This window comes from Filicampus tigris, chromosome 21, assembly GCF_054856515.1.
Source record: "Filicampus tigris isolate MCC_2025a chromosome 21, RoL_Ftig_1.0, whole genome shotgun sequence".
NCBI lineage: Eukaryota > Metazoa > Chordata > Actinopteri > Syngnathiformes > Syngnathidae > Filicampus > Filicampus tigris.
In genome coordinates, this window is record NC_141237.1 from 4,292,909 (window position 1) to 4,303,936 (window position 11,028).

At 44.7% G+C, this 11,028-nt stretch overlaps 2 protein-coding genes across 5 annotated transcripts; both read left to right on the top strand.

The window, feature by feature from the left end:
* Positions 1-352: 352 nt before the first annotated feature.
* Positions 353-3,141, top strand: cops5 (COP9 signalosome subunit 5). The gene is made up of 8 exons (XM_086020915.1): positions 353-673; positions 1,135-1,369; positions 1,488-1,616; positions 1,723-1,788; positions 1,886-1,971; positions 2,049-2,160; positions 2,443-2,591; positions 2,945-3,141. The coding sequence occupies exons 1-8, from the start codon at positions 537-539 to the stop codon at positions 3,030-3,032; spliced, it is 1,002 nt and encodes a 333-aa protein (XP_085877041.1). The 5' UTR covers positions 353-536; the 3' UTR covers positions 3,033-3,141.
* Positions 3,142-3,518: 377 nt separating this feature from the next.
* ppp1r42 (protein phosphatase 1, regulatory subunit 42) lies at positions 3,519-9,488 on the top strand. 4 transcript variants are annotated; one of them, XM_086020406.1, is made up of 9 exons: positions 3,519-3,741; positions 4,595-4,755; positions 5,213-5,379; positions 5,474-5,612; positions 6,681-6,797; positions 8,015-8,132; positions 8,222-8,338; positions 9,105-9,183; positions 9,286-9,488. In XM_086020406.1, exons 2-9 carry the CDS (start codon positions 4,624-4,626, stop codon positions 9,368-9,370), a joined length of 954 nt encoding a protein of 317 aa, XP_085876532.1. In that variant the 5' UTR covers positions 3,519-3,741; positions 4,595-4,623; the 3' UTR covers positions 9,371-9,488. The 4 variants fall into 4 exon arrangements, with proteins under 4 accessions (XP_085876532.1, XP_085876530.1, XP_085876529.1 ...); XM_086020405.1 differs by lacking the exon at positions 3,519-3,741 and adding an exon at positions 4,065-4,209; XM_086020404.1 differs by lacking the exons at positions 3,519-3,741; positions 4,595-4,755 and adding an exon at positions 3,754-4,209 and having other exon boundaries at positions 8,225-8,338.
* The last annotated feature ends 1,540 nt before the right edge of the window (positions 9,489-11,028 follow it).

Here is an 11,028-nt window from a genome sequence, read left to right on the forward strand (position 1 = left end):
TTCTGTCACTGGTTTCCACTCAGCTATATGAAAACTAGAAGAGTACACACCCTCTTAACAAAAACAAATTTAAAATGTAGTTATACGTTTTGTCGTATGTTATGGTTGAAATGGCTAAAAATGCAATGGTCGCAAGATGGCAGTAGAGCTCCGGATTGCGGCTTTTGGGTTTCCTCCATGGACTGAACCATTATGCTATGTTAGGAGGGGTGGCTTGGTTTGCTTTCGCCAAGTAATTAAAAGCACAATCGATTCTAGAGCAAATATTTATATTTATATTTATAAACTGATGTTTGTGTAAACGTACGAAGCGAGGACGAAACTTAGGGAAAGTTGGGATGTATAACCGCGACAGGAAGGCGAACGTCCTCCCTGCATGTAATGAATGGTATTCGACTGTCATGGCGCCCTGAGCTCGGAGCTCCTTGATGCGGCATCACAGTATTGGGACTTAAAACAAAAAAGACAAAATACTTTCGCGTCTTTAGCTCACGTTCATGGTTTGACATCGACTAGTCGTCCTCGGCCGAAACACCATGGCGGCCAGTAGCACGGCTCAGAAGACTTGGGAGCTCACCAACAGCATGCAGGAGGTTCAGAGCATCGACGAAATTTACAAATATGACAAGAAGCAACAACAGGAGATCCTCGCGGCCAAACCGTGGACAAAAGAGTGAGTCGACGTGACAAATTCACTCTTTTGTATGTTTGAAACTCATCGGAGGTCGCTCAACGTTCATTTGTGGTCGTTTTAAAGGGCAACAACACCGGAATTAAATTCTGAACCCCCGCCTATGCGCGGTTCACCATTCACAAACTCACCTATTCGCGTTTCTGGTTGGTCACAAGATGGCGCCCAAGCGCCTTACTACTTCTAAGTTTTACTTAGTTCGAACATTACATGTAATGTTGGAAGCAGTCTTTTTAAAATAACTTGAAAAGTTAACATTTGAGTCAATGTTGAAATGCTGGGCGCTAACGTTAAAGGTAAAGAGAAATCATGGTGGTAAACCCCTCAAGATGATGCAGTGAAAGTACAATCGCCATGTGTGGTCATTTTTTTGTAGATATGTTTTTTCTGATAAAATGGCAAGTATCTCTTAGTGAGCGTGCCGCTTTGTGTGTACCTCAAAGCCACCACTACTTTAAGTACTCCAAGATCTCGGCGCTGGCGCTGCTGAAGATGGTGATGCACGCCCGCTCGGGTGGCAACCTGGAGGTGATGGGCCTCATGCTGGGCAAGGTGGACGGCGAGAGCATGATCATCATGGACAGCTTCGCGCTGCCCGTGGAAGGAACCGAGACCCGAGTCAACGCGCAGGCCGCCGCCTACGAGTACATGGCCGCCTACATCGAGAACGCCAAACAGGTTGGTTTCTTTTTTTTCTTTTTTTTTTTTTTTCCTCATATTGAAGATTTTGTAGGTGTACCTAAAAAAAGAAGTGTCCCGCTAGCGTGTATGAAATCTAGCGGTGTCTTTGCGTCAGGTGGGCCGGCTGGAGAACGCCATCGGCTGGTACCACAGTCACCCGGGCTACGGCTGCTGGCTGTCGGGCATCGACGTCAGCACTCAGATGCTCAACCAGCAGTTTCAGGAGCCTTTTGTCGCCGTGGTGGTACGAACCTGAACTCAGACGAAGCCACCTCTGACATTCGCTTCCGCTACAGTAAATGTATTTTTGTGTTTGGGTCCGGTTCACCCTGTCTTGCCACCTTTTACAGATCGACCCCACCCGGACCATTTCAGCGGGCAAAGTCAACCTGGGTGCTTTCCGAACGTACCCCAAGGTAGGGCGAAGCACTTTTTTTTTTTTTTTTTTTTTTTTTTTTTTTTTGACCACATCTGTGAACTTTTTGGACATTTATTGAAAATGCGTCATTTCAGGGCTACAAGCCTCCTGACGAAGGGCCGTCAGAGTATCAAACCATCCCTCTGAATAAGATTGAAGACTTTGGCGTACACTGTAAACAGTGAGTCGAATCCGCTGCGGTAGGAAGTAGATTAAAGGCAAATTATTGCTATTTTCCTTTTTCTTTGTGTTCCGTAGGTATTATGCCCTGGAAGTCACATACTTCAAGTCATCCCTGGACAGAAAGCTGCTGGAGCTGCTTTGGAACAAATACTGGGTCAACACGTTAAGCTCCTCCAGTCTCCTCACGGTAACTTGTATTGCCGTTATGGAAGCCCCTCTGTCCTAGCCCCGCCCACTCGCCACTGAGTCAGTGAAGGGGGCGAAATAGTCAGTAAGCCTATCCAAACATTGTGCTCCACTCCAAGACGAAATGACAAAATGTCAAGATGGTGACAGGAGCGCGGGGCCATTGTACGTTTTTAATGAGCCTCCCTACTGACAACATGTTGGCCTCGCCTTAAGCAAACGCTTCCAGCGCCCACTCCTCTGTCTTCATTCAGCACGTCTTGTCGGGTTTTGTGTGCATCAGAACTCGGACTACACCACGGGTCAGGTGTTCGACCTGTCGGAGAAGCTGGAGCAGTCGGAGGCCCAGTTGGGTCGGGGCAGCTTCATGCTGGGCCTGGACACGCACGACAGGAAGTCCGAGGACAAGCTGGCCAAAGCCACCCGGGACAGGTATGGACCGTTTCAAAAAAAAAAAAATGTAAAAAAAAAAAAAAAAAAAAATCACGTTCTTTCTTCACTGGGAAAAAAAAAAATCTTTTAAAAGAAAATTCAGAAATCACTTAAAAAAAAAAAAAATGTTGGCTTGGTTTATTTTTTTTATTAAAATGGACTGTTAAAAATACATGTGATTAAAAAAAATACATAAAAGTTCTACTAAAAATGCTACTATTTTTATATATATATATATATATAATTAATACATAAAACGTTTTTGTCTGAAATGTAAAAAAAAATGTTGATTTCACCCGAATCTTAATTCATGGTTTATCCTTTCTTTTTCTTCTTCTTCTTCTTTGCTTCAGCTGCAAGACGACCATCGAAGCAATTCATGGCCTCATGTCTCAAGTCATTAAGGACAAACTCTTCAATCAAATCAACACGTCTAATTAAGTTTTTTTTTTTTTTTTGGTGTTGTTCCGGCACTTACTGGGTATTGTGTGTGGGTGTGACTGCAGAGTGTTTATACTTCCCCTTCTCTCCCCCCCCCCCCCCCCCCCCCCACCTCGCTTTCACTCTTGTACTAGTCAGAAAGTATGTTAGAGCTAATAAAACATAAAGTCCCATGCAAAATATATTTTGTGCATCGTCTTTTCTTGAAACCTTGGGATCAAGTCCAACTTGACCCTAATGAGGACAAGCTAGAGTAGAGAACACATTTTTGGCTGCCCCCAGTTTGACTTACATATTTTCTTTCTTTTCAATTCTTTTGATAAATATTTGTCACGTGTTCCAACACATTTTAGTGAGCCTTAAAACACAAGGTTAAGCATGACCAATGAACACAAAAAAACACTTAATAGAAGCAATTTCTTCACCGGATACCTCCCGATTCTAGACGGATGGCAAATGAAAATCATTACAAGAAGTGGTGCCCGACTTGATCTTGTGAGAGTATAAGCAGACACGTCTGCTGCCCCCCCCCCCCGACGGGCTTCCCTTCTCGGTTGAACACGACATCCAAAATATACACTTGGCCATTACAATGCGCTAAGAAAACGACGTGACACTACGGCGGCGTGGACGCCTGAATGGCTTCCAGTGTGCTGCAGTTCCCTGGCCTGTGTCACTGCCACGTCGCCGACCCGAACGGGGAGGACACGTAAGTCCGCCTCGGGACGCGAAAAGCGGCCGGGAAAGGGACGCCAGTTGAGACTACGCAGAACCTTGACTCGGCTCTTCCATTTTGTAATGCGGGGACGAACTGCGTTGCGGTATGATCCATTCCATCCATTTTCACGGATGGTGGTGGAAACCACACGAGTACAGAAAGAACACAGACTCGAACCTAGAACCTCTCAAGTGTGAGGCAGTTGTGTTAACCACAACGTCACCGTGCTACCCTACTGAAGACTGCTCTTACTTTATCTACTTGGACTGATAAGATGTCGAATTAATGGTTTTCATGCAATGTTTAAGTTCGATTTTAATTATTGACACCAATCGTTGGCCCACTTCCGGTGCGGCATGGTTCCCATGGCAACGCTGGTTGCTCAACAACTTTTTAACACGGTCCAACTCTTTTTCCTGTTCTTCTACCGCACGCATAAGAATCACCACGAAAGCATTTGTAAGTTTTTTTTGTGTGTGTGTGTGTTTTTTTTTTTATGTGCGTGTTCTCGACGTCAAATCATGGTAGGTGTCGTACTGTGCGTCATTGTCGTGCTAGCCAAGTTAGCATCAATGGCTACACACGCGAGTCTGTAACGACTTTTGTGATGGTTGCAAACTCTACACTATCCTATATTATGTGTTTGATTATCGTTTGCTACGTGAAGCAAAGAGGTTCCATTGGCGTGCATGGCGTGCTAAATGCTGAAATGAAAGTGAAGGGTTGGGCGTTTTGTGACATCATCACAACACAGTGACGTATTTCATATCGCTGGATCAACCTGAGGCACCGAATTTCGCTAGCTCACGACTGTTCATATTAATTAGCGGTGATGTGCATCTAGAGAGAGTGGCGCAGGACTGAAGGTCCACCATGGTAACCCTGAGCACGGAGCTCATAGTCAAGTCCAGAAACTTCCAGAAAAAGAGAGGCCGCCTCTCCCTGCAATACAACCTCAGCACCCTCACCCACCTCCACTTCTCGGGGCACAACATTGAGCACATCGTGAGTAGCGGCCGTCCTCGCCTTTTGTCTTGAAATGAAATGTGTGTTTTGTTTTTTTTTAATTGGAAAATCAAAACAGACTGATTTGAGCGAGACAATTCGACATATGGTGTAAACTAAGTACTGTATTCTGGGACTAGGAATCTGCGTGTATAATGTGCTGCTAGTGCTGCTTGGTCCCCACTTGAGAGGGCATCTGCATGCTTAACCTCATGTTTATTATTGTGGTTTGCACTTTGCAGTGGTGTGGAAGTGCTGCTGTTTCAGCTGTTTCTAATAAGTTGCCCCCCCCCTCGCAGTGCGATCCAGTGCAGTTCTTACGCTACCCCACCAACTTCCAGTTATAAATTAATTGACATTAGAAAGCAAAACGACGACGACGACGACGTGTGAATTGTTGTGGTGTGGCCACCGAATGACCTTTTTTTTTTTTTTTTTTTGTGGCGCTTTTGCTCAGGGCGACCTCTCCGCATGCCAGAACCTGACCGTCCTCTACCTGTACAACAACCGCGTCAAGCACATCCAGAACCTGGACTTTGCTTGTAACCTGACCCATCTGTACCTGCAGAACAACAACATCACACGCATTGACAACCTGGCACATCTGCACAAGCTCTCCAAACTGTGAGTGCCGTTCACATTTTTTTTTTTTTTTTTTTTAGAATTTTTTTTTTTTATTTCACCTTGGAGGACTCTCTCGCGCGTGTGTGGTTTGTAGCTACCTGGGCGGCAACAGGATCTCGCTTCTGGAGGGTTTGGAGAACCTGGGCGAGCTGGAGGAGCTGCACATGGAGAGTCAGAGGCTGCCCCCCGGGGAGAAGCTGCTTTTCGACCTCAGGACCCTGCGCTCCCTGGCCGTATGACCCACTTTTCTTTCCAATGAAATGAAACGAGCGTCCGAAAAGTCATCCGTCGGCGCCGCGCTGGAAAACGATGTAGCGAGGTCAAGATACGAGGCTTCAAACGCACGCGGGTGCGGTACAAGATGCCTCGCGGGTTGGGTTGGTGGTCCTCGTAAAGGGGATCTTGTTTGATGATGTCAAAGGGGGCCTGTGTGGCTCGGGTAAACGGCCCGCAACGCCTGCTGAGCTTCGTGTTTGTTCAGATCATTCAAAGAAATTGCTGTGCAAATTGAAACAGTTCCACATTTTAATTTATTTTTAATTTTTTACACATTGCCATTTCACAACTTTATCAAGGTCACTTAGATGGCCAGAAACCGACTGTTAATACGGCCTTAAAAGGAATCTACCTCCCATAGGGAAAAACCATTTTGCAGTTTTGTAAGACGGCGCAAGTGGCAGCAAATAATGCGCAAGTCTCGCAAGATTTGCAGATCTCATCTCTGGAGGTCTCGTAAGTTGCGGTCTCACAAAAATATGCAAGTCTCACAAGCTCCAGTTCTGCTGAAGTCTCGCAAGAATTGCAAAGATCTCCAGAGATTTTCTCAAGTCTTGTGGAATTTGTTGAAGTCTCGCGGGATGACGCTGAAGTCTTGCAAGTCTGGAGAGAAATGCGCAAGGCTCGTGAGGAATGCTGATGTCTCGGGAAATTTGGGTTAGTCTCCGGAGGATGGATAAAAGTCTTGTAAGATTGACAGAAATCTTACGGAAGTCTCGCGAGACGTGCGGACGTGGCACAAGACACGTTGGGGTCTTGCAAAATGTTTGCGGGAAATATGCTTAAATCTCATTCACCTAAAGTCTCGTGAAATTAAAAATCTCACAAAGTCTGCTCGAGTGTCATGAGATTTTTTTGGACATCTTGACTGACTTCACGGATGACGACGATTCAAACGCTCAAATTCGATGGCACGATCGACCAGCTCAGCATTTTTTCAGAATGTATTATTTTCCAAATGCATCAGATTAGGGTGTTGTGTTTTCTCAAATGTTGCTCAAATGACCAGTTCCCGTTTTCCCCAGAAATGTCTGCGCATCTTCAACATCAGTAACAACAGCGTCGACGAAATCGGCGACCTGGCCGCGCTGTGGGAAGTCCAACATTTTTCCGCCGCTGACAACAAGCTGCACAACGTGGAGGTAAAAAAAACGCTCGTTTCCCTTGAAGTCCGTCCGACGGCGCTTGTTCGCGGCCGCGCGTGAAATGTGATGCAGATACGGGTTCTACACAACCAAATCCTGCAAATCCCGCCGTCGGCTCGGGTGACCCTCTCGGCCTTGGAATTATTCAGCAAATCAGCGAGGCGCTCCCCGGAGGATTTTGCTCGCTGACAGCTTCAAACAAGCGCCAGTTTTCCTCCCCGAATTTCAACCCCCCCCTCCCCTCACTCTCACATATTTGGAATTTGTCGATTGCCTCGAAACGGGGTATCCCCAAACTCGGGGGTCGTCATTAATGGGGCTGCCAAATTTTCAGCCATTCTGGTGACGACGTCTTTCTGCGCGGGCGGCAACCACACTGGGGGTCTTGATTAGAAACGGCGGGGATCATTCTTCAACTACGCCCACCGATGCCGCTTTTATTTGGACAATTTTCATTATTGTCGTTTTTGTTCGGCGACTAATTTATACAAGCCGTCTGCCTCTATTGATCCCCTTAAGACAGGCCTCCAAAAGGATCAATCGGCTCTTCTGGAGAATGGATTTTTTTTTTTTTTTTTTTTTTTTTATTCCCCCCCCCCGCCCAAAAATAGATTATGACAGGCAGTCAGCCCGGGTGACAAATGGGGAGCATCTTCATCCTCAAATCGACGCCGCGGCTCAAGCGCAGGTTCATAACTGGCCCCAACTCGCGGGGGTGGGGGGGTTGTATTCGGGGGGGGGGGGGGGTTGATTTAGCCTCGGCGGCGGCGAGGGGGCTTCTGACTGACGGCCCTGACACGATCATTTATCAAAGCCGTGCTCAGGGGTCCCCCCCCCCCCCCCTTCATCACCCCCCCCCTCGAACTGATTGCAGCGCCACTCGGCAAAGTGGAAGCGCTTTGGCCAAGACAGGAAAGCAATGAACAATCAGAGCGTGTCCACAGAGTGTTCATATTTCCACAGCGTGGATTAATGTGCCTTTTGGATAAACATACAAGTGAAGCCCCCCCCTAGAGGAGCAGGGGTGGGGGGGGGCGACTTGTAGTTAACGCGACACCGGCGACAGTATTTATCAAAACAAACTCAAGTGTTGTTTTTGCATTAAACATCCTTCTGTGTTTGTTTCTGATTAGGACTGAGCAATTTATTAATACATTACGAGCTGAGATGGTCTTTTTATCCCCCCCCCCCCCCCCCCCCCCCCACACCGCCAGGAGCTCGAAAAAGTATCGGGGTCCTGGCCTTGGCTGGTTCAAATGGATTTGCGCGGAAATCCTGTGTGTAAAGCGGCCAAGTACCGAGACCGGCTGATCACGGCGTGCAAGGCGCTCGGTAAAGTGTCTCTCTGGAGCCGTCTGGGGAAAAAAGTCTGCCGTAGAAACGAGACGGGCTCTCTGTTTTTTGTTCCTCTGCCGGCGCAGAAGTGCTGGACGGCCGCGACATTCACGAGGTGACCAGAGCGTTTCTCGTCAACTGGGAAGCATCCAAAGAAGCCAAGAAGAAGAAGAAGGAGGCACTATTGAACGCGGCTTTATTAAGTAAGGCGCTGCGGTCAATTTGGATTTGTTTTTCATTTAATTCAAGTAATAATTGAAAATAATGATTCTCGATGTATATGGCCCGGGTACCACTCGTAAATTAAATGTGAAAATTGTGTATAATGTTATATTTTAAGTCATGTGGCTTTTAAAAAAATATAAATTTGCTAAGTAGAGTTCAGTTGTATTTAACTTTGAAGCACAATGTCATATTCATGTGCAATGCATCTTAATTAAATTGTTGTTTGAGGAGGGTTTTTTTTCTCTATATTTTAGTGCAGTGTCAATATTCAACTTTCAATATAAAGTAAATTTCTGCCAACTATTAATATTATATAATATATTTTATATACTGTTGGTTATTACTGCCGTAGTGTAAATATAAGTATTTAAAAAAATGATGATTATATTACATATGTTATTATGTCAATAATTTAGTAGGGTTTGACATGAAAAAATATGCACACACATGGAGGTTACTTGGGTTGATTTGTGGATCTTAAGGAAAATAATGCCGCTAAATAACCGCTAACTTTAATTGGATAAAATTGCTGTCAGAGAGTATTTTGTGATCCCGATAAATGATGCGGTCATCGATATAGTGTACAAAATGCATCGTGCTTCATGATAAGTGCATACGTAAAGAAATATTTCAATAGAGGCAGTATTAAGACTTAATTATGTTTTTTTTTTAATTCGTAACCGCAGTGAGGCCGAGTGTCCGATTGTTCGATACGCCTGCTAATCGTTTTTTGGTGTGTTGCAGAAAACGTCAGCAAGGGTCAGCCTCACGTCTGCTGCCACGCTCGCGCGCAAGGGTGGAAGCCGCAGCAGCAGCCTCACAGGTTCACTATTTTTTATTTTTTTTAAATTCATTTTGCCGTGATTTAAGTTAGAATTTATGCATATTAATTAAAATATATATATATTTTTAAATTGTGTTTTAGGGTGCAGCAGTTAAAAAGCTCTCTGCACAGACAGCTCAACCGTATGGCCATCACGTCGGACCCAAATAAAAAAATAACCACATAGATTTGCTGGATGAACTAAAATGTCATTTAATTATTATTATTTTTTTTAATTTAAACTTTCAGTGTAGCTCAATCGCTTTGAGAGCAGGAACCAGTGGGGAATTAAACATTAAAATGGACTTTGCTGTTTTTGCCTTGTATTTTTCATATTTTTTTTTTTGGGGATAGAATGACATTTTGTCATGTCTGCTGTTTTGTTGTTGTCGCTCAAATCCGACATGTGCGCTGTTGTACTTTTAAATTACGAATGGCAAATTGTGACACGTGTCCAAATGAAGACGCGCAATTAGGCAAATAAGCTTACTTGACCGGCGAATGAGTGGCCCCGTAGGATACTTTTCACTAGTCCTTTAAAAAAAAAAAAAAAAAGGAACATTTTTCCCCCCCCCTTATTGTAACCCATACAAAAGTCATCCAACAGCTATATTACAGTTATGAACCAATAAGAAAAATATTTGGGGCCTTTTTAAAGAGTTCTATGGAGCCTATTATGACTAATTGCTGCCATTAATATGCTAGCCCAAGAGTGATTCATTAAGAAGCCTCTGGAGAATTTCCTCACTGTTGATTGCAGCCTTTAGTCCCCCCCCGATATATATTTTTTTTTTGGCATATCACCTTCTGAGCTTGTCTTCACGGTCTACTGCAAGAAGCCTTTTGACGGACAGGCCTTTCATCCTACAAGGGTGGGTTGGGGGGTGGGGGGTGGGGGTGTAAGGGCCCCATTTTGTGATAGGCCAGCCAAGGCAGCCAATTAGAGTGGGACTGCGGCCCAAAGCAGCCAGAGTGGAAAAGGGGAAGGCAACTCAGCCGCCCTCAAGACACAAACAAGCACAAGAGAGAGAAGAGGAAAAGTTATTCCCACTCGCAGTGGAAGGTGATTAATTAGTTTTTGGTGAAACCCACTCGAGGTGGGGTGGAGCACCACCGTTCGGAGACAATTCGGGATTTTTTTTTTTTTTTTTTCCAAGGGGGTATGCAGTCTTTAATGACGCCGACTTGGAGAACTAGAGGTGAGTCTTGACACTGTTTATCGACACGCTGTTTGCATTGTTTATTTTTGTAACCCTCCTGTTAAGTCGAGGGTCAAATTGACCCATGTCATTATATTGTAACACTCCAGTGGCGCAGCTGAATGGAGCAGTTGGCCCATTTTGTCGTTTGGAGTCATTTAAAGTTATTTGGGTGTGAAATGTGTTTTAGCAATCCTGCTGCGGGTCATATTGACCCATGTCAAAACAACATAGATGAAATCTGTGACCTGGCTGTGCAAAACTCCTGTTTTGCTGCGGGTCAAATTGACCCATGTCATATTGTATCGTGCCTGTAATGCAGCCGGGTAAAAGAATTGGTTGGCCCATTTTTAAGTTTAAATATGTAAACGTATACTTTTATTTAACCTTTCTGTTTTGCTGTGGGTCAAATTGACCCTTATCATCCTCGCTCCCATAGAGTAGCCAGATTACATCACATGGCCCATTCTAAAGAAGTGTAAGTCAAATTAAATGTTAATGTTGTCATTTTTAAGTCAGTTGGTAAATTTGACCAGGAGCACAAAAGGTGTCCTGTGTTAATTTATCACTTAAAAACATTTTAATCAATGCTATTTTATACTCTCAGATTTCATATAGGCATTAAAAATAAGATGCACCAAAATAC